This window comes from Panthera tigris, chromosome B2, assembly GCF_018350195.1.
Source record: "Panthera tigris isolate Pti1 chromosome B2, P.tigris_Pti1_mat1.1, whole genome shotgun sequence".
NCBI lineage: Eukaryota > Metazoa > Chordata > Mammalia > Carnivora > Felidae > Panthera > Panthera tigris.
Genome location: NC_056664.1, coordinates 114819813 through 114844167, shown reverse-complemented (window position 1 = coordinate 114844167; position 24355 = coordinate 114819813). Strand labels below are relative to the sequence as shown.

The 24355-nt window shown below is 36.9% G+C and overlaps 1 protein-coding gene across 3 annotated transcripts in view; it reads left to right on the top strand.

The window, feature by feature from the left end:
• The window catches only part of PTPRK (protein tyrosine phosphatase receptor type K), a 558792-nt gene that overhangs the window by 261655 nt on the left and 272782 nt on the right, over window positions 1-24355 (top strand). For all 3 annotated transcript variants that reach the window (XM_042987142.1, XM_042987141.1, XM_042987143.1), the window contains exons 4-5: window positions 17994-18075; window positions 20420-20535. In XM_042987142.1, the coding sequence (XP_042843076.1) occupies window positions 17994-18075; window positions 20420-20535 (198 nt within the window). The remainder of the gene's footprint in view (window positions 1-17993; window positions 18076-20419; window positions 20536-24355) is intronic.

The window sequence follows — 24355 nt, the reverse complement described above, 5'->3', positions numbered from 1 at the left end:
CTGCAACATTCCAGTTGCTTCTTTTCACTTTTGATTTCACTATCATTAATAGATCTTATCAATGTTTTGCTCCAAATTGTTGAAGTTCATATTTCAGAGCTCCATTGTCGAATGAGGTAGCCTCTATCCAGATGTGATACTCTAAATTAATTAAAATTAAGTAAAATTAGAAATTTGTTTCCTTATTCACACTAATCACATTTCGAGTGCTCAGGTCTCACATGCTGCTGGGGGTGATATACGATATATGATATATCACTTATATGGTGATATAGGATGGAACACAAGAACACTTGGATTGTGGCACACAGTTCTGTTGGACAGGTTTTTTTTTAAGTTTATTTATTGAGAGAGAGAGAGAGAGAGAGAGCACCCGTGTGTGAGTCAGGGAGGGCAGAGAGAGAGAGAGAGAGAGAGAGAGAGAGAGAGAATGAATCCCAAGCAGGTTCTGCCCTGTTACTGCAGGTACCCAAAGTGAGGCTTGATCCCACAAGCCATTAGATCAGTGATATCATGGCCTGAGCTGAAATCAAGAGTCAGACACTCAACCTGCTGAGCCACCAAGGTGTCCCAGACAGTTTTGATCTAGACTCTGAAGCTCTCCATATAGTACCTGCCCTTGAATAATTGTAGACATGTGGCTAGATTCTATTGTTTTGTAAGCATTTTGCTAATTCAAAGTTGGAGACATGATGTATTTTATAAAGAAAGTATAATAAAAATAAACCTGTTACAAATATATAGTGTTTCATCTATACTATGGACTAAAACATCTTAAGGGCTAGCATGGAAAATTAACCGTCATTTTTTATTTGTAACATTTTTTTTTCCTCTCTAGAAACATTATTCTCAAATTTCAAATCCATACAACCTATTGAAAAATCCATATGGATATTGATTTCTGCTTTTACATCTTTAATCATAAGAGCCAAAGAAATCAAACAATGAATCATGTAATGTGTTGAAACAAAAATGGAAGGGCTTTTTTGAGATTTTTATTTTAATCATTAGGTTTGATATATAGAAAAAGTAATGACAAGATAGGCTTTATATTTGTGCAGGTAAAATAGAAAATCATGTTCAGAGCTGGACAGAGTGACAGATCAAATGATATAAAATAGAAATTACTGCTGACCAGACTCAGGTTAAAGAACTGTTTGGTGATGCCAGCCTATAACTTAGTGAAGCTAAGAGAATGCAAATCAGTTTTGTAATTTAGGTTAATTTTGTTTCAGATTTTAGAGAGGAACTATACCATTAAATGTAAAACTTTAAAAATACTATTTCTTAGGTGCCTTTAGAGTAGCTCATTATGACCTCATATTCTTATAATATCTTTTCATATATTTGAAACTTCAGTGACAGCATATTTTAATACTGGAGCTGAACTGAGAAAGAAGTTTGTTTTAAAATAATCTTTGACTCACTTTCTTCCAAAATTAATTTGTTGTAATAGTGGTTATCACATCTTTAGTTACATAGGGGATTGGTGAAGTGCTCTTACCAATGGACATTATGCAAGTATCTTTAAGAAAAAGGTTTCACCTCAAATTAGAAAAGCAGTATACTACAGCCCTCTGACCAGCTGGCCTCCCTTTTGCTCTTAACTTCCTTCCTTCTTACCTAAAGACCTGTGTGTGGAAGGCATGCTGCATGCCACTTGCTGCGCTAGATATTAGGGGTGACAAAGAGAAGGTCGTTTTCTCCATTTCCTAGGTCATCTCATAGTTAATACCATCATCTTTTCCTTAAACACCTTCAGTGGTCTCCTTAATATTGTCTTTGCCTCTGGCTCTTGCTCTGCCACAAACCACTTCTCTCCACAGTCATCACAATAAGCTGCTTTAGATCAAAATTCAGATTATGTCACTCCTCTGCCGTAAGCCTGTTCCATTACACTTAGAGTAAAACCCAGTCTTTTTTTTAACGGAATTTAAAACATGTTTTTGAGAAAGGCATTCCATCAAAAGTGTAGTTCAGAGAATAATAACATAAGATATAGTCCTAAAAAGATTTTCTGCATTACACAAATAATACATTGATTAAATACTTACAAAAATTAAAATGCATAGGTTAAAAAGTACAAAGTGAAATTCCTTGATATTATTCCACCCGCTTCCATCCAAACCCTCCCTCAAGGTAACTACCTTTATTTGGGTCTGTATTCTGTAAGACCCTTTTCTATGAAATTACAGTCATAGTGTACATTTGCTGTGTGTGTGTGTGTGTGTGTGTGTGTGTGTGTGTGTGTGTATCATAGATGTATAGAAGTATAAAGATAGATGTATAGAAATGTAAAGAATAGTTGTTATTGGCACAACTTAGCCTATAGTCTGGACACTTGAGCTATGAATAGCCTTGTCCATTTACTCCCAAGATGCCTGACAGATGACTATTTTTTTTCCCTCTATAATGTGAAAATGTTAGCAAAGCGCTACTAATGTCCAGGGTTCCTTCCTCTCTCACCTCAAACATCTCCTCCCAACAGTTCTCCCAGCGTATTACCTTTAGGTCTCCAGTAGGCTATTCTTACAGCATACTGGTCTTTCAAAACACATAAGAGATATTAAGGATTCTACCCCAAATCTTCCCATGGCTTCTCAACACATTTAGAATAAAATCCAAATCCCTACCATGTATTCAGCTCCTGTTGAAGTTGTCTTCATGAAGTTCGCACGAAGTTGACTACTGCTCTCTGCCTCCTTCACTTCGCCCTATGCTTCTGGAATGTTCCAAGATTGTTCCTATTTCAGTGTCTTTTTGCTTGTTACTTCCTTTGCTTGGAATGGTATCCCTTCCTTCTTTACATTTAGGTCTCTGCTCATATTTTATCTTCTGAGAGAGTTCCCTGATCAGCAGTGTCCCTACTGCTTTGTTCTTTAGTTCCTTGCCTCCATAAAACTTTGTTACTATATTATGTTGGCTTATTGTCTTTCTTCTCTATTCGAATGTGGTTCATCTCTTGTACATATTAAGTATTCAGTGAATAGTTATATAATGAACAAATGCATTTGCTATGCTAAAAGGGTCAGTAGGCAATCAGAATTGAAGCTGATCTTTTTATTCCATGTTTGTTTCATTTATTTCCTTTTTCCCATTGCCTTGAATTTCTCTAGTATTAAGATGGGCATTTCAGGGAGACCCAAAGAAAAATATAAACTCAAGACTTAGTTAAGCTATAAAAGAATTAAGCCATGAATGATTAGCTCTTGGTATCCCTGAGTATGTAAAATATTTTGATCTTTTAACATAATCCAATGGAAGTTTTAATTATTACCTTGCTTGATTTAACATTATCTAATGGTCTTATAGATATTTTAAGGGATTTCTCATGGCCTCCATTTTTCTACAGAAGAAAATAGGTATAAAGAGTATAGACAGAGCTAAACTAGTGTTATTTAAAAAATAATTATAGTTTAAGTAAAAAAATGGTTTTATTTCTCACTGTGTCTTTCTTTAAAATCATATTTAAATAATTTTCAGTGATCCTAATTTTCAGTGGTTTCTGAACAAACTACATTCTGGGTGATTTTCTTAATGCCAAGATTTGTGATGAGTTTATCACCAGTAAAGTTGAGGTCTATTTATATATCAGACCTCTCCAATTTTTGAGAGTTGGAGCTTTGAATCAGGTTAGTTCAGTAAATCGTTGTTGGTTTCAGTGACATGTAGTCTACAGAAAATGAAAGATGAATTTCCCCTACTCTTCTTAAATCCTGAACACAGGATTTAACATCAGGTAAAAGGAATACCAAGTTTTATTTTACTGCACCAACTTCACTTACTATTATATAAGTCTTTACAATGGTTATGACATTATTTTCAGTCTCACATTAAAGTAACATCTCTAAGATTGTTTATATTAAACACTGTTCTTTTGTTAGTAAAATTTTGGGTTTAAGAGATGAAACTGCATACACACACACACACACACGCACACACATGTTTTCCTGGAGATACAATAATACATAATTGGTGTTCTTTATTCATAATATGTATATGAATGTAGGGATAAAATTTTGCATCATTGTATATAGTCAGTGTGCAAGAAATATTTCATGACTGGATGGACAATACCCAAGCGTGTTTAGGTGTAATGTTAGATGTTTAGATCTTTCTATGAGATTGCAGTCCCTCAGTCTACTTGTTGCTTCCACAGTGTCCTTCTTTTAGGCATAAATCCATCACATCCTCTCGTTTGTAAAACCCTTCAAAGTACATTATAGTACTTTTGGGATAAAGGGCAGACTCTTCTTGCAGTGTCTGCAAGATAATGTCTCAGCCTCCTACCACCCAGGCCTTATCTCCACAGTTTCGTTCCTCCTAACTATCCCTAAAAGTTTAATAAATTGCTATGCCAGTAGGTCAAGAAATTTCCTCCTGTCATGCCTTTTGCAAATGCACCTCATTGGCTCTCTGATAGCTTTTTGTCTGTTTGCTCTGTTTTCAAACTCTACTCTGGAATCATTTCCTTTTTGAATCATTGTTTGCTTTCCCAGGTAAAAAATGATTTATAGACCCTTTGCCGTGTTGTATGTTAGTGCTCTACATAAGTTGTAGGTCTTTCCCTCCTAGAAGTTATGACTCCGTCTTTTTTCAGTCTTTGTATCACTACTGGCAAAGGTATTTAGTGTGTGCTCATTAAGTGCTTGGGGAAAGAGGATGAGTCCCTTGACCACAGAATCATTCAGAGGTCATTTCTCCAAAGTCTTTTGCTCTTCGCCCTGAAGAAGCAAGTCTGCCTCTGAACCCTCTCCTATCTCTCTAACTCAGCTTTATCACCTATAATTGCACTATAGTTATTTCCTAACACACTACTCTCTTCTGCCACACTGTGACTTTGTTGAGGGCAGGGATTAAAAATTCGGTATTTCTCTTTTTCTAGTGTCTATCAAATATTAGGCACTGCATATATGTGTGTGTGTGTGTGTGTGTGTGTGTGTGTGTGTGTGTGTGTGTATGAATGAGTGGCCAACTGTTCAAATTTTTTAAAATTAGTATTTTATACAGCTTGGATTTTTTTTAATGTTTACTTATTTTTGAGAGAGACAGAGAGAGAGAGAGACAGAACATGAACAGGGAGGAGTAGAGAGAGAGGGAGGCACAGAATCAGAAGCAGGCTCCAGGCTCCTAGCTGTCAGCACAGAGCCCGATGCAGGGCTTGAACTCACAAGTGGTGAGATTGTGACCTGAGTTGAAGTCGGACACTTAACCGACTGAGCTCTCTAGGCACCCCAGGCTTGGATATGTTTTAATTTTAGCTGAGTATCTGAAAAAGCAAACCTGCGAATCCAGCCATGAAGTGATTTGCCATGCAAACGAAAAGATACTGAAGCAACACTGGTTCTTAGAACCAACTCTTCATTACTAACTAAAGGACTAAGACAAAGACTTCTGGTTCAGTTTATTTCTAAACTAAGGGAGATCAGCTTAGATGAGTGGTTCTCAGACATTGGCCTGCGTCAGAATCACCTGGAGGGGCTATGGATCGCTCCCCCCATCTACAGAAACTCTGTGGCTGGGTCCCAAGTATTTTCTTTCCCAGCTACTCCCTTGGTGGTTCTGCTGTTGCCAGGACCACCTGTTGAGAATCATGGCCTGGTCTCTTGAATTTGTTGATTCTTTAATGCCAGCTTGTAGAAGCAGTGCAAATTTTAAATTGGTTAAATATCTCCTGAAGGCTCTGGAAAGGTCTTTGATTTTCATAAGCTACTTGTGGATTCATTACAGTGACTCTTTGAGGTCACCTAAGTCACTTGAAGTTGGTTTCTATTCTTTTCGGTCTTTATTTAAAGAAGGCACTTAGTCATGGCAGTATCTGTCACTTTCCCTCACCTATAACTCAATCCTGCCAATTGAATTAAGGCTCTCCCTCCTTTTCTATCTCCTGTTCTCAAGGGTGATAGACTTTATCTCCTCATCTGTCTTTTTTTTTTTTTTTTTAAACTGGGCTTTATGCCCAGTACAGAGCTTGAACTCATGACCCTGAGATCAAGATCTGAGCTGAGATCAAGAGTTGGATGCTTAACCCACTGAGCCACCCAGGGGCCCCTCCCCATCTATCTTTAAAGCCTATTTTTATTCCATTCCTTTTGTCTTCTATGGATAACAAAAATAGTTTGTGAATCAGTCGTTTTTTAATATAGTTTCAGGCTTTTGTAATTGTACAAAAAGTTCCCAGGATATCTTTTCATCGGTATTATAATTTCTAAGGTTCTCTGCCCCAGATAAATCATTCTTATTGATTGCCAGACACCCAGAGGATAAGGTTATGGGTATTCTTCTAAAATGATGTTGACTTTATGATATGGAAAGGGATGTCATTTTCCCTCTTTTTTGACTGAAATTTTAGGCTTCAGTACTAGCTAGCTTCAGATCTCTGAGTATCCTACAAAACCATTTTTTGTCTTAAAAGTTTTAGCAAGAAAGATTCTTAAAGGAAGACCATCTCCTTTGCTGATTTATAACATATGATTGTTTTATTAATATATTGCCAAATATTTAAGTTGATATTCTGCAAAAAATTAAATGAAATGTATACTTTTAGTTAATTGATCTTAAATAAGATTTTTTAAAGTCAAGGTAAATATGTGTGTGCAGTTTTATGTGTATGGGACCCCCCCACCTTGTTTTTTGGCAATGCTAGGATGGCTGGCCCTATTGAATCCTCTCTAAAGTTTCCCATTATTATCTTCTGCAGAAACTGTGAAATATATTGTTCATTACTTCCCCTAGTAAATATTTTTGAGTGCCTGCTAGGCTTTTTACTAGCTAAAAACACTGACATCTTAAATTATACACTAATACCTCATTATATTTGCTATTTAGTCCTTATAGTCAAAGATGTCACTGTACTTGCCCATTTACTTATAAAATAGGGAACAGATCATGGAGGTTTTTTTGTTTTTGTTTTTGTTTTTGTTTTTTGAAATCCCTAAATTCAAATAGGAGTACACAAACTGGTTATTCTAATGAACTTTGTGTCACCGTCTCTCCCCATGCTAATCCTAACCTATTTTTTCAGGAGGGAAAATTTACAGTACTTTTGGAATTACTTAATTCTCAAACCAGGACCATGAAAGCAAAGGGTTTCTCTTTTCGTCCATCGTCTGAAGAAAATAATTACTTATTAATATGTTTGCATTTGTGGTGTGAGAGCTCAAATTTAGCCTCCAGTTGAACTTTGGGTTATACTACCAGCGGAGTAGCATTTAATCACTTGGTTCACTTAAAGATTGCTTTCTCTCTCATATAGTATGCACGACCAACAGATTTCATATGTAATAGATATTTAGCGTTATGGTACATATAGGTTGCACTATGAGTTTTAATTTTTTTTAATTGAGCCCCATAATTATAAATTAAACCTCTTGAGAGTCCCCAGCTTGGTGAGGAACAGACTTACTGTTTAGTTTGAAGGCATTTTTTTTTTCGGATATAGCTGTGTAAGTGAAGTGATCTACTTCTGCTGTGTGTAAGATTGGACTGTGCTAAAATTTAAAAGGTTCTGCCTGTGGATTGTAGGAAGACAAATGGCTCATCTCTAGAAGTGAGGAAAAATAGTACTGTAATTCAGTGTCATGTTGATAGAAATAGCAACCTTAACCAGTCATCTTTTATTTTTGGCTCAGACAACTAACTATAAAATATAACCCAGATGGTGGAGCTATGATAGTAAAGATACAGAAATGACATTTTGCTGATGAATTTTCTGCTACCCTTTGCTTCTCTACTTTCAGTTTTATACCAGATCTTTTATGGTGTAAGTTGCTTGCTTATGTATCTGAGGACAGACCCATAGGATGAAAAACGTGTTTTGTGGCATTTTTAGATCTTGGATTATTTCACTTAACTTTTGTTCATTTCCCTCTTTTAGTTGCCTTTTTGATTTTCTCTCTTTTGCTAAACTCATACTCTAACATAAATTAGGCTGTGCCATGAAATCGTGGGCCCTATTTCAATTTATTTTTGAACACATTACAAGCATTTGGAATGTAGACTCTGTCTGCCTGTCTGCCCTGGAATTGGCAATGCCTCTAGAGAGAGCAGGGTGGTGGGCACATTATACTGCAATCCGTAGTCTCAACCTTCTTACCGTACTGGGCCTTGAATTGAAATGAAGAAGGAGTCATGTAAGGGTAGTTTAGTGAGATGGGTATAGGATTGTTCAAAATGTTTTGTGGTAGAGATTAGGAATGGAGAAGGTAGTCTGTGCACTGAGTTTGTTGTAGTACCGAAGAGTTGAGAGGTGTTTCTCATGGTCTCTGGCATCATGCCACCTGGGACTGCCCTCTTGCCCCTTTACTTCTCCCTGGTGTGGATGTTAAGGCTCTACCTATGATAGTCAGTCCCTGGAGGAGGAAAGGGAGGAAAGGATTAATAGCTATGGAGAATCTTCTGGATTCTTTTAATCCTCACAATGACTCCGCGAGGTCTGCACAGGGATTTGAGTTGAGGGCTTTCATTTAGAATGGAGGCTCTGCCTAGCATGTCTGTGCTCTTGTCTCTGTGTATACATCTTCATTATCATGAAGGACTTATACCAGAACCTTTTTGAGAAAACAGTATATACTGCTTTCCCCTAAAGGCGTCTGAGTGATCTAGAAAACACACAGAGAGCACAAAAACTCCTCCTGTTTTTATGTTGTGAATATTATTTATTTTTGTTTCATGCTTTGAGTTTGTTTTCAGAGATGAAAACTCTGTCTGGGTCTCTCTTAGCCACATTATGAACATTATGTGTTGTTGATACATATTAACCTGCATCAATATATATTCAAATTAAAAAGACCATTGACAATTTGCAAGTGTAAGATTTTAGGAATGAAAATTAATTTAGATAACTAATAGACTTATTACCAACTTAAATTTTCTAGCATAAGTTCTAAAAATGATTATTGTTAGTTCCTTTATTTAGATCTTCTAGATACGTTGGTGGTTACGTTAGGGAGAGCCAACTCCCTGGGCTAATTTGAAGCACAGGAATGTACCAGCCTGTCATATTCATTTCATTGTGGAGCCCTCTGAAAATCACCTTCTATGGGCTTTTCTTTTTACATGGTCTACTTTGGCATGAAATCTCTTAGGTTTTATTTTCTCCTTTTGATTTTGCTTCTGCATTTCTGCTGGTTTCTGGACACTGGTGTGTGCTTTGACTGATGTCTGTTGTTGATCAGGCAAATACAGCATCCCTCTGAAAAGGGCTGCAGTTGAATGCAACTGCTTTTCATGCGAGTGTGGTCTTGTTATACCTAATGTGGTCATCCACGTAAGATAATGTAGCGGGCCCTCTCATCACTTAGACCTTGGTAATGCTAAACCTCAGGGATATTTTTGTAACACTGACATTTTATTCAAGAATACTTGGCTACAGTATACACAGAATTTACATCATAAAATCAACTCAAGTCTGTATTATATTATTATAATCATGTGTGGATAGATAGATAGGAGTCTGTGTGTGTGCGAAAGAAAGAGAATATCTAAACCCATGCGGCAGCTTCTGTTGAGCGGCAGACCCTGAAACTATACAAGAAGCCTGTATATATTCAGGTAAGTGAGTATAGGTTTTAGAATCTCTGGAACGCTTATTACTCTGTGCAGACTGTGAAGTCTTGATGGGAAGAGTCCTCCTAGGAAGTTGGCCGTATTTAATCTCGGGACATTTTAAGGACAAAGAACTGGTTTTGAATTCTTATGCACTTAGAAATCATGGAGGTGCTAAGGGTAGCTAGAATCAGAAATATGAAAGAGATTCAGATGAAGAATCAATTAGGGCTTGATTATATGTCTTAGTTGTCTCCCACATCTAGTTAACATGTAATTAGAATCCCCTGATTACTCTTGGAAGCAGCTTTAAAGCCAGAGTATGTAGAAATATTTCCCTTGCTTCCATGTTTTATCTGTGTGCTTTTTGCGATTGCACATATTTATCTCCTTCAAAGGAACTAAATAAGCAAGGAAGAAACCAATAGAGAAGGACTGTGAAGAATTCATTAGCTTTCGAGAGCTCCACGACCTTTTACTGAAGGCAGTTTTGTATATTGGACTCTTAGAGATAAACTATTACGTGAATCAATAGGCAAACCAGCCTGCCCGTCACAGGTCTGACGTGGAGAACCTCTTTTTTTTCAACACTCTGAGTGAACCTTTAGTTTAGAAAGCAGAATTCCAGACTGACAGTACCTGTACGAGGAGCTGCAGTGGGGGAGAGCAAATGATAAAGATTTCAGACATTCTGAAACCTACACTCTGTTACTTGAATACACACAGTCTTTTTGCATAGTTATAGGGTCTGCCATTCAACGGAAGCTGCTGTATGGGCTTAGATATGCTTTCTTTCACACACACACACACACACATACACACACACACACACACACGGTCCTATCTGTTATCTCTCCACACACCATTATAATATGCATTGGACTTGGGTATCACCTGCCATTTATGTGTATATTAATCTTTAAGTATGAACAGAAATAGAGTATCTCTACATTTGAAAAGAAACTAGATTCAAGATTTTGAAGTTGCCACATAGATATTTGACTTACTCAGTGTAAGATTTTCTGGGACCTATAACCAGAAATTTATTCCTTACAGCATTATTTAACTATTCAAAGGAAGTAATTATGTTTTCATGATTTACAAATTAGCTTAGGAAAATTGTCTGGAACTTTCTCAAGGGAGAGTCATTTTATTATGCCAACAAAATTTTATGAGTTAGGTAAAAGTGAACTAAGTGCCTTATTCCATACTTCCCCATGAGACAAACTATTGACTAAAATCCACTTATATTAACTTAGTTGTTTTGTAGCACATTGGAACTCTTTCCAGCCTCAGTTCTCAGTAGGATTCTTGTGGTAGGTTCACTGATGCGGTGGAGAAAAGAAAAATCACTGTCTTCAATGACTTTATATTTTAGTAGGGGAGATGAATCTCAAAAACTTATTTGTATAGTAAATTATGTAATTATAATTTTGCTCCATTCGTAGCTCTGGCCTGAGGACACTTCTTCCCAGTCTCCTACAGAGCAGATATTAATCTGCATGTAATTTAGGATTAGTTCAAAGCATGTAAATTAGGATTAGGTTAGGAAACACTTCTACACCTTTGAGTTTCTTTTCCTGCAAACATGCCATCATGCTCATTATTTTCTTCCATTAGACCTTGAGTCATGCTCTGTTCATCATAAACTTTAGCATTGACATCTTTAAGAGTTGCTTTCTCTCTACTGCCTTAGCCCACCTTCATCCTGATGACTTTGCTTTCTTTATGGAAAGTCCATTGACAGATTCTTCGCTTCTTCATCTCCACATTCGCCTACCTTATCTTAACCTGCTGCTCTGGTTAAATGGATCGTGTAATATCTCACAAGCATTCTAACTTTGCATGTAAGCATCTCACTTTCTGACCATAACATAAGCTCATCCCTGTTTCCTTCATTCATTTTACAGAGCTTATCCATCAACCTCATGGTGAGCTCCAGATCATCAAGCCATCTTTCGTTTGCCAATTCATCAACTTGCTTATCATATCAAAATTTGATCTCATCATAATCTTTTTGATCACATTTGCCATTTTCATAAACTCTTTGCTTGCTTGTTTTTCAATCTATTTTTTATAAGCTTAGAACAAACATTCTGTTTAAAAATCATACCCCATATTAGCTCGGGATCACTAGAAATTTGTGGTCACCAACTGCAAATGAGCCCGCAGGATTCCTGGAATTCCTACTATGTTTTTCTGTTCCATTCCCTTTCTAGCCCTCCTTTCCCTTCCACTCCACTTGATACTCTCCAGTCTGTAACTAGTCTTCTTTTTACCAGCCCATCCCGTATAGCTGAGAAAATTGAGGCCATGTAATAGAAAATCCCTTAATTACCAATCCTACAATTTTATTCATATTTTAATTCATCTCCCCTCTCCTCATATTGTAAAAAACTCGAGTCCCTTCCTACGATCTATGATTTGGATCCTGTCCTATCCTATCTCACACTGACAGTTATCATTTCTTTCTCACATACACTCAAAAATTTCATCCCAAATTGAATCACCCTTACCGATTTCTAAGCATTTGTTTCCCATCTTAAAAAGCAATAATAATTAAAAAAATAAAACACTTCTCTTGATCCCATATCTTCTTCCATTTTTAATTTTTTTTAATTTTTTAAGTTTTTTATTTTTCTAAAATAAGCTCTAGGCCAAATGTAGATCTCACAATCCTGAGATCAAGAGTCACATGCTCTACCAACTGAGCCAGCCAGGCATCCCTCTTCTTCCATTTTTTAGTTAAATTTCTCCCCACCAATTCAGGCACACTTCTTATGGAAATTTTTTATATTCATCTCTACTCCTCTATTGTCTTCATCATTGTCCAATATGGTTTCCATTTCTGTTGTTTCATACAGATGGCTTTTCCTTTGGTCATTTCTAATCTCAGTGGCACATATAAAGAGTATTTTTTCTCAGCTTTATTAAGATACAATTGACATATAATACTGTGTAAGTTTCAGGCAGACAATGTGTTGATTTGATATACTTATATTTTGTAAAAGGATTACCACCAGAGCCTTAGCTAACACCTCCATCACATCACATAATACCATTTTATTTTTGTGGTGAGAACATTTAAGATTTATTCTCCTAGCAACATTCAAGTCTGTGATACAACATTGCTAACTATAATCACCATGCTGTAAATTAGATCTCCAGAATGTATTCATCTAATGACTGGAAGTTTGTACTCTTAGTATGATACCATTTATATATGGGATCTAAAAAAGCCAAACTCATAGAAGCAGAGACTAGAATCATGGTTACCAGGGTCTGAAGGGTTTTGGAAATGACGAGATTTCAGTCAAAGAGTGCTAACTTCCAGTTACAAAATGTATGAGGGGGTATTTTTTTTAATTTACTTATTTATTTTGAGAGAGACAGATACAGCACGAGTGGGGAAGGAACAGAGAGAAAGAGGGAGAGAAAGAGTCCCAAGCGGCCTCCCAGCTGTCAGTGCAGATCCTGATGCAGGGCTCGATCTCACAAACCATGAGGTCCTGACATCTCTTCCACTTAAGACATTTTTTTACTGGCTTTTGTGACATTTTGTGTCCGTCTCACTTTTATTTTTCTACACAATTTTGTTTTTCTTTCTACAGTCTCCTCCTCCTTTTGCAGGCTCATCATTCTCAATCCTGTCATGGTAGAAAGTATCAATTAGGGGCTCCTGGGTGGCTCAGTCAGTTGAGCGTCTAGCTCTAGATTGTGGCTCAGGTCATGATCCAAGGGTCATGGGATTGAGGCCCACATTGGGCTCCATGCTGAGCATGGAGCCTGCTTGGGATTCTCTCTCTCTCTCTCTCTCTCTCTCTCTCTCTCTCTCTCTCTCTCTCCCTCCCTCCCTCCCTCCCTCCCTCCCTCCCCCCCCCCTTTGCCCTTCCTCCACTTGTGCACCTGCTCTCTAGAAAGAGAGAAAGAATGAAAAGGAAGGAAGGAAGGAAGGAAGGAAGGCAGGCAGGCAGGCATCTTAAAAATTCAAAAAGAATTATCAGTTAGGAGTTTTCTGGTAACTTTTGACAGACAGTTTTACTAAAGGAAGGGGACAGAAGCTTGGCTGACTGAGCTGATAATAATTAACCTTTATTGGTGCACCTGGGTGACTCAGTTGGTTAAGCTTCTGACTTCGGCTCAGGTCGTGATCTCGTGGCTTGGCTCATGAGTTCGAGCCCCCGTGTCAGGCTCTGTACTGACAACTCAGAGCCTGGAGCCTGCTTTGGATTCTGTCTCTCTCTCTTCTGCCCCTCCCCCCTCCCTTGCTCGCACCCTCTGTCTCTGTCTCTCTCTCAAAAATAAACATTTAAAAAAACAATACTTACTGAACACTTACTATATACAAGAGACTATCCTAAGCTAGCATACGCATCATCATGCTCCTATTTGTGTCCCCCACCCACCAACTGAGACACACACACACACACACACACACACACACACACACTTCACCATAATCATACAAGGTTGGTATTTTTTTTATCCTCAATTTAAAGAAAAGTTAAGTAACTGGACCAAAGTCATAACAGTTAACAAGTGGCGGAGCCAGGAAAGGACCTGAGTCAATCTGCCTCCAGCCTCTATTCTTCCATCAAGTTCACTACACTGTGTCTCAAGATAAAGAACCAAATGAAAAGAGAGCATGTCCTTTAAACGGGCTTCAAATTTCCTTTAAGATGCTAAGATGTTAGAGTTTTAAAGGTTAACATCATTTTAAATAGTACGTTGATTAGATATTACATTGACTAGGTAGCAGTTCCATCAGCATTACACTCTGCCTATTTTCATACTATACTCACTCCTATGGTCCCAAAGCCATTGGCAATGGGATACAGGAGGCTGGGTGGTTGTTTTGTCTCCCATCCACCCATTCCTAGTGTAGACCTTGTCCTTTGTTACGTCTTTCCTACTTTGTCCTCATAATTACTGACTTCACTGGAATAAAGTGAAGCTGAGAAGTAGAACAGGGGTCTTTGCAGGAAGAGAAATACTTCATAATGAAAAGATGGCTAATCTATGAACACAGAAATGTGTGTGTGTGCGTGCACACCTGTGTGTGTGCGCAAGTGTTTTACATTTCATAGAAGTGTATCTGATATGAAAACAATTGTCATGTCACTTTCCAAGCATTGGAACAAAGGCTTAGCAAGAAATAAAAGGGAGAATCAGAGACATTAACTGACGTATAACTTGGAGCAGCTGTGGTAGAGGCCCCTTTCCTGGGGGGTGAGAAAACTTGTACTTGACTCCCAACTTTCCTGTTTACAAATTCTTGAGCAAATCACATAACCTTTTAGAGCCAAATCCCAAATCCTTAACATGGATATAATGCAGCTTTCATTATAAGGTTTTATAAGGATTAAATAGTCACAGGTGTAAAAGTGCTATATAAACCAAACAGTAAGCTCATCAATGTTGTTAATATGTGAGATTTATGTAAGTGTATCACAGGAAAATAAGTTTTATTTGCTTTAATGGTAGTCCAAGAAAAGAGAAGATACAGAAAGAAAAAGTGAGAAAGCCATTTTTGAAGAACTACATTTTTATAAATAGACCACATATCTGTAATTAATTGTTGTTGGTTATTTCACTTTTGTTGTAGCCAACATTAAATTATTTTAATTTCCTGTTTATCTTTGTTTTACTTTCTCCAATTGTTTTACTTCCTTTGCTTCATGTAGGTGATAAGCTTGTGCATGTTTACTACACTCCCCGAGAAAAAGTTTCTAATTCGTTGAAATTGAGCTTTTATTCTGGACAATAGATTCGGGCCTTGATTTAAAAGGGAACAAAAGAATCAGTTCTTTATTATAGCAAAAAAAAAAAAAGTTTCTCTTTTTAGTGACCTCATTTTCCCTGCTAAGTGTGTCTTTGCCTCATTAACAAGAGCTGGAGGAAATTTCTAAGATCAGATTCCTTTACTACTAAGGATCTAATCAGCTTTATCACTTCAACAGAGCCCTCACCTTGTAAGGCTCCTGTGTCCAGTCAGGGGAAACAAATCTCAGTAGCTTAATTATGGAAAGCTTGCTTGAGCAAATGCTCAGGCCAGATCTAATGTTTGGTGTCAGGTAGACAACCAGGGCTTCCCAGAAGAAGGGAGCGATGGAAGCCATACCAGATGTCACCTTTCACCCATCTAAGAGGCTAGCCTGGGAACAGAATGAACAGGCTGTTTTTGCATGCTGTTTTCACTCCACTCCATTACCTGAAATACTGAAGGTAATGATTCCAATCAATTTTTTTGCTACTCTAGCAACATTCTTGGATTATTAGCTAAATAAGTGAAGTAAGGTTGAATTAAAATGGGGAGGGGGGAAAGGCAAACCCTAAAGAACAAGGACTTTATCCTTTGGCAGACTGAATTAATACAGAGAATGTACCTCATATAACAGAAAGTTGAACTCAGAACGCCTGTGATAGAATTGTCATCACATGTAACCCAAGCAATTTATTTAACTGGGTCTTCCTAGCCTCATCTTGGCAATACTTTTTAATTCAGTTTTTCTTGACCTCTCTCTTACCTTTCATTTTTTTTTTGCCACTTCCTACATCTTTTTTTATCTAGACTTCCCAGAATGCTGCACAACAGGCTTCACTGTTTTCATCTTCGCCCAGCAGAGGCCCTAAGTTCGTGCTGAGCTAGAACCGTACCCTGATCCCTGAATTGGCAAATAATGCCCATGGGAAAGGAGATATGGCTGCAAATCATGGAATCACATTGGAGAGACTCTCTCCTAAAATTTGTGTTCATCTAGATGCCATTGTTTGTACAGATATCTGATATTTTAAAATTATGGTTATTATAGCTTCTCTGGCCCTTTCTAATTTTGTTTTTCTTTTTGATGGGAGTGTTCACCTGCCTGAAACCTCCTGATACTTCTCTTCTTTCCTTGATCATTATGTCTGAATCACACTTTGTTGGCTTTCCTGCTGCTGCTGTATTGTTGCCTTCTATTTCAGTGGTTTTCTCCTCTTCATCTTCCTGTGCCATCTTATTCACCCATCATGTTCACTTTCAAATCTGTAACTTACTTCCATGATCACATCTAAATCTAAAGGTTAATGGGCATTGAGGAGGGCACCTGTTGGGATGAGCACTGGGCGTCGTATGGAAACCAATTTGACAATAAATTGTATTTAATATAAAAAATAAAAAATAAAGGTTTATTGTGAACCTATTTCTTACATTTGAGATATGTTTGTCCTGTTATCCCATAAGCCTGTACCCTATGTGCACCCTAGGCAAATCAGATTTGAAATGTACTTAGTCATTTCTCCCTCAACTTTGTACATTTTCTGCATCACTAGTCCTGGCTAGGGATTCCAATAGCATCATTCACCTAGTGGTGCAATCCTGGAGCCTGAATTGACCTATATTTCACCACAACTAACAAGTCAATAAGTTTTATTTTGTCTGTTTCCTTAGTTTTATTTTTATCTCTCCTTTTTCTTTGCATCTGTCTATTTACATGACTAGTAGCATACAACCTGAGCATTTCCAGCCTCAGTTTATTTTAGTCCATCCTTTACCTTATAGGCATATATATGTTTCTAATAGATCAACTTGTTTACATATATTCCTACTTTAAACATCAGCTTCCATTACATTTCCTAAAATGTTTTGCAGAATACTCCAAAAATAATCTATGTATCTCCATGAATAAGGGAGGCCATAGTCAAATGTAATATTGAAATGTGGCATGCGAAATATGGTTTCTCTTGAAAAGTCACACTATATGAAGTTTCTCTATTGGTTGTAACAACACAACTCTATAACACAAGCTTATATTTGAACATGGAAATGTTTTTGTTTAATATTTATTAATATGGGATTAGTGACAGGATGTACTCCTGATTTTAGTCCCATGGTATTCAAGGTGTTCCATGCCTAGCTCTCTAATCTCACCTCTTCCCTTTTGAACCTTTGTAACTAGTCAGATGACATTCATTTCGTTTCCCAAACACACAGCTCTATTCTATTCCATTGTATATTGTTTCTTTTGCCTGGAATACTTCTACTCTATCGAATGGCCTCTGGTTTTGAAAATTTAGCACTTAAAAGCTTAGATCATTTGATTGGTTAGCATACTGCTTGGTACATTTTAGGTGCTCAACGTATTTTAAATAAATAACAAAAACAGAGAAAATTAATAAGAGAAACTGTAGCTATTTATTCATTCTATCTAGATATAGCCCATTCAGGAGTTCTAATGGATAATAGCACTTGCTTAAAAAAAAATTTTTTTTTTGCTGCTTGACCTCAGTAATTTTTTTTGTTTACTCGGACAAGATTTGGAAAGACTTATATTATAAGATATCTTTAATTCTTATAGGATAAAACTCAAAATTAATTTTTGTAAGTGTGCTATAGCTATTCTTCTTTTACTGTGAAAATTCCTTAAAAATGATTGTTGCCAATGGTTTCTGTTTCTTTCTGACAGGTAATATTTGAAGCTGAAGTCTCAGGAGGGAGGAGTGGTTATATTGCCATTGATGACATCCAAGTACTGAGTTATCCTTGTGGTAGGTTGTGATTAAGAATTGTATTTTTCTATGTCCTTTCAAGACTTGTCTTATATTGGAAGTGACCGTTGACTGTTCATCATTTGGCCATACCTGTCTCTTTTGTTTTTACTCCTAACCTTCTGTTCACTTTTAAAAGAACACTGAAGCATTTCTAGAATTTTCAAATCAAATATTTTTCAGAATTATAATTAATTCTACACAGATTAAAGGATTCTTTTAGCTATTGAGTTACTGAGAACAAAATGCAGATGTAAATGAAACTCTAGATAAGACATGCTCCATCTTTTGGTTTTATTTATTTATTTATTTATTATTTATTTATTTATGAGAGAGAGAGAGAGAGAGAGAGAGAGAGAGAGAGAGAGAGAGAGAGATTCCCAAACAGGCTTGATGCTTAGCACGCAGCCCATCGCAGGGCGCAATCCCATGACCCTGGGATCTTGACCTCAGCCAAAATCAAGAGAGACGCTCAACCCACTGAGCCACTCAGGCACCCCATCTTTTGATTTTATTAAACAATCTAGGAAAGTAAAGAAGAATGACAAATCAGAGCTCAACGGAAAGGAAACTAAAAGAAACCTTACTAACTTATGTGATCTGCTCAGTTGAAAGTTGGAGTGAAGGAAAGAGAATGAATTAGTTCACCTATTCCAAACTTCAGACTAAAGTTTTGGTAATAAATATCTGGTTAATCCATATGAAACAACAAAATAATAGACAGCAAACAAAAAAGTGACTCGGTTTAGTAATACATTGTTTTGTTATGTCTCTAGATGCACATTGGTTGATCTAGATGCACATTGGTTGATCTCAGATGCACATTGGTGGTATAACTAAATTTATGTGTACATCACATTCAGTGGAGCCAGGTATAAAACCACTGGCATAAATTCAGAGCTTACCTATATCTCCCAACAACGGCATTTTAAAGGACCCATGACTTCTAGATGATCTGTTCAGTGATCCTCTTGGTGGAAATTTTCTCGCCATTGTAGGCACCATGCACAGGGTGGGGGTGGAGGGACACCGTGCCAGGGGCCAAGGCTGTGTGCCTGGTGAGTGCTTGGTAAATGCCAGTGTGCATCTGCTTCACTACCGGGGGTGGCACATCACAGATTGTGTGACCCTCCTTGGTTCTGATTCAGTAGGTCTGGGGGGTGGTGCTGAAAATTTTCATCTCTAATAATTTCCCAGGTGATGCTGCTGCTGCTGGCCTGGAGTTCACAATTTGAGAACCACAGTTCCAGGTCACATTTAGCTCAAGTATTTCGGTTTTTTGATGCCTATACAAAAATGAGGTGCTTAAGACAGAGGTAGCAAGCAGGCAAGGGTCTAATGATTTATTCCATGTAGTATGTTCTAAGAAAAAGAGGACAAAACCATCTCACTTACAGTTCAAGTTGGTTTGCTAAATTCTTTCAGCCCATTAGTACATGAGAATGATGTTTTCATCCACTGTTCATTTATAATTATTGAAAGAGAAATGTGAAAGAAAGGCTCTCAGGAGTAACAAGTAGAAATATAAATTGACAACAACAGTTTTATTGTGCTTTGGGCCTCTAGGAACTTGCTTTTAGTCACCGTGTGTTAGCTTTTCCTGTGTATATTTACTTTCAGTGGAAAACATGAATAAGCTTCATTTCTAAAAGGTAATCATAGAGAACACTAATTTGACAGTCATATAACTCATGTAGGTTTTGACTAAAGTTACCACTGTTTGTTGGTCTGCTATGTCTTTGGGTAACTTTCTTATAACTCTGAATGGATAGGAAGTGGATTTAGCAACAGTTATGCTGTTCTATTTGAGAGAAACAAAAATATTTCCTTGGTCTTTGAAGTACTAGAGAATCATAGCTTTTGAAATGAAAAAAAAATAAAATAAAAAGAGAGAGATCTAACTGCTTAATTGTAAATTAATAGTTCAATGGCCACGTCTTCATCAGTATGTTAGATATCACTGTATGTTTTCATTATACTTTTCCATTATGCTCTGGCTTATGCCTATTTGATCTCTTTTGCTTTCTTTGACTTGTAACTGTTTTATTATCACCCATATGTAACACGCTGTGACCGACCTTCAGCAGTAATTGTTGAGTGCTCTCGCTGTATACAACAGTGCTCCTGCAATTATGGGCAATAAGTAATAGGGCTATTGAGGGGAAAAAAAAGAGAATTGTGGGAAGGATTGTGTATGTAAGCACAAAGAAAACTTAATTTTCTTCCATACGATATTAGTTTTGGCCAAAGGTTAAAAGTGTTAACCACATTATTCTCTTGGGAAAAAGTAACATGGCACGTTTTCTTCATGTGAAAACAGTAAAATTTTTTTCTGCCTTCACAGATAAATCTCCTCATTTCCTCCGTCTGGGGGACGTGGAGGTCAATGCAGGGCAGAACGCTACATTTCAGTGTATTGCTACAGGGAGAGATGCTGTGCATAACAAGTTATGGCTGCAGGTAAGGCCAAGTTGGCAGTTGAGCTACAGGGTACACTTGATTTTTAAAAAATCACAAATATACTGCCTGTGGTATCATTCGTGTGTGTGTGTGTGTGACAGAGAGAGAGAGAGAAAGAGAAAGAGAGAGAGAGAGAATGGGAGAGAGAAAGAAACAAGTTCTCTTGTTCATCTTTTGATGTGGGAAACAAAGGCAGAAAAAGAAATTAAATATCCTTACAACTTACGTCCCATTTATGAATCCTTGAGACAGGCAGAGTGGCATTCTTCTGAGAGCCCCAGCTACCTCCATGTTGATACTTTGCTAAAGGCAAAAGGCAATCTCAGCCCAACCCCCCAGGATCCTGTAAGTCTACTTTAACATACAAAAATTCCTTTGGAAGCTTCCTTCATCTCTACCGCCCAAGATATATATTGGCAATCATACTCCAAGCTTATGGCCCACTGATATACATCTGAAGGGTCTCATGGCTGAGGGTTTACTAGACAGTAGTAAATGAACCATTCCTAAGGATAGCTAACAATAGCTAGCCCCCTCAAGGTCCTGGAAACCTTGTTTCCAAGATACCTTAGAGACTCTCTATCCCTAACCCCCTCCCAACCTGAAGGCATATAATCAGTCACCTGTCACAACCCCAGTGCAGCTCTTTCTGCCCAGGGTTCCTATCCCCATGCTTTAATAAAATTACCTTTATGCACTGAAGACGTCTCCTCCAAATCCAAACGCTTCAGACCACATCAGGTTTGATTTAATTGATTGCAGACTCATTTCAGGTATTTCCATTATTGGAATATGAATAAACATGTAACAGTATATCCTTAATAAGTATTTGGGTTTGTTTCTAGTGGAAAGTAATGTTTCTCTAATGTTATGTATAACTTGTAAAAACAATTTTTTCTAAATCCATTCAAAGTAGGAAAAAAATGAAAATTTCCTCATTTAATATTTTGAGAAATTAACATACAAGAGCATAGTACTTAAGTAGAAACGGTCATATTCTGATAAATTTCTTTAAAATATTTTGACTAAACTTTGGGAAACTTCTGGAAATGTGAATTGGAAAAGAGCCAGTTAAATTTTTCCAGAACTTTTGTGTGTAAGGGTTAATCAGAGAACTGAGGTCAAGACGTTTGCTTTGCATACATTAAATCCTCAGTAAATATTTAATGAATTACAATTTGGCATATTGTTGGAGAAATGTAAATGGTACATGCAAAGAGCTTTGAAAAAATCAGAAAACAATAGAGTAAGGAATGGGACTTGCTTTCAGAGAGTATCTACCAATCCTAGAGCAGTGATGGGGTGAGGGGAGGCGGTGGGGGGGAGGTGGGTAAGGGCTAAGAGCAGCTCTAAAGTCCGGAGCCTGGTCCTGTAGGAAAGATGACTGTTGAGCTAAATATTTGAAGCTAGAAATATAAGTAATAATATCCTCTGAGCCCTTGTATTATTATTTCTTGTTCTGTTTGCATCAGAATGAAGGAAGGGGCTTAAGTAGTCAGAATTTTAAATTCCTGAGAATGACTTGAACATAGATATCAGCACTTATTTTACCACACTTACCATATTCTCAGAGAGGTAAAATTAGTATTGAGAATAATCATGAAGTTGCCGGAGGTTGGGGTCATGATTATAATAAATGAATATTGAAATCATATCTGGTATAAGGCCTAAAACTGTGCTAGATGTTATAAATTTGTTATTTCATCCAATTCTCATACCCACTTGGATGTTAAACAGATGTACTCATATAAATCTAATGATTACTACTTTTATAATTCACGTGACTTGCTGGTATCAGCCTATCATCCTGAATATGTGGAAAGGAAATGATGCCCCTACTTTTTTTTTTTCTGTGATTATGCTGATTTCCCCTATAGATTCTGAATTATGAGATCATTCTTTCTGGAGAGGGTATTGTATAATGTGCAGTCTGTTTTGTCAGCTGAACATCAAGTCAGAATCCCTCTTTCTCTCAGCCTAAACAATTAATTTAAAAAATGTTTTTAGACATTTTTTCTAATCAATTTGTTATTTATTTATTTTTTTTTTTCATTTCGGTGGGAACATTAGTTGGCATTTAGCTGTGATCCATGTTGTCTTGTCTTGGAGAACCAAACTCTGCAGCCTGCCCCTGGTTTTATGCCCCAGGATTTATTGTGACATTGAAATAAAAGGGTTTTGTGTGCTCAGACACCAGCTGCCTTGTGGCAACAAAGACATTCTGGCTCTGCTGGTCTGAGTGGGTTGCAATCAAAATACTGCTCGTTTATTGTTTGGTTCCTACTTTCTGGATTGGCCCATTTCATTACAGTTTTTAAAAATATTCCCTCTGCCATTTTATAAAGAAAGATGTGAGGTAAAAATATTCTGTGAGACCTCTATTCTACTTTCCGTTTTCTCCACTTCTCTTTACATGTCCTAAGGTGAATGTTTGCATTTCTCTTCTGTTTTGATATTGACATTACCCAATTCCTCAGTGATGTACCTATTTACCTTATTCTTTTAAAAAGCTTTTCTACTTTTTCAGTAACACCACTTAAATTACCTTAAGGTATTGTTGTAAATCATTCTTCACGTTTAAGAAACATTGAAACTATCAACTCCTTAGTCGGGGGATGTTTTCAAACAAACTAGACTAGTTATTGTATATAAATATATGGTGAGTCAACCAGAATGTGGCCAGTAACTTTAAAAAATTTCGTTTGCTTCAAGTAGTAGAAATATAATAAGCAGAAAGAATCTTGATTCCATAAGGAATCTGCAAGCCAACCCATACAAATAAATGTCAAGTCATGTTTGCTTGATGCAGAACAACTTCGAGAAATCAGGAGGCCCAACTCTTAATTTGAACCTTAATTCGAACCCTTTAGCCCTTCCAACCCAGTTAATTGTATGGGCGTAGAGAATTCATTGAATTATTCTGGACTTCAAGTTCCTTAATTATAAAAGGAGATGTGGATAGAAACTAAGATCCCTTCCAGCTATAAAATGCTAAACTAGGTCTTTACATTTTTTTTTTGATGGCCTAAGACATAGCCTTCATTACCTTTTTTGTTTGATGGAAGAATGTGAAATTGTTTATTAGTTGTGTATGGGTAAAAATGGTCCCTTAAAATTAAGTATCATTATGAGAACAACTGCTTAACCTATCTGCTGACAGTACTGAGACCCAATTGAAAGTAACTCCAGATGAAAAGTCATTGCATCCTGTCACAAAAGTAATGGAATAATTGAGTAGCTGTTACGCTTGCGATGTAGGTGTAATTAAAAAATGGCAATTGACCCTTTATGTTTTCCAAATCACTTACATTATACAGTATTAAGCTTCACTTGTTAAATGTTTAAGTATGGGGTAAAAAACAAAAACAAAAACAAAAAAAAACCCAAACAAAGAAAAGCAGCCAACTTTCTATCTTAAAGGAAAAACAAAACACTGCTTTAACCATAATAACCTGATAGATAGTGTTTGACATTTAAAATAATTTATGTGTGGAAATACATTAAAAAAATAAATCTCTCACTTGTTTATTGTCTTTAGCTTACAATTGATATGTCAATCATTTTTATTGTTTAAAATGACACACAAATTAGGTAAATTAAAAAACAGAGCACGAAAAGCAAGCATCTGAGTTACCTGAGCTAATGTAGGATAATTCATAAGGTATATCATAGTGGTTCTGGATGTATCTTTAGGGAGTGTTCTTTTCTGTAAGATCTCAGATTGTATAATTACAGGGTCTTAGAATTAGGTCATTTACTCTAGACATTTAGAAAACAATGACAAAATCCCCAAATTAACCTCCTTGTACAAGCTCAGTGA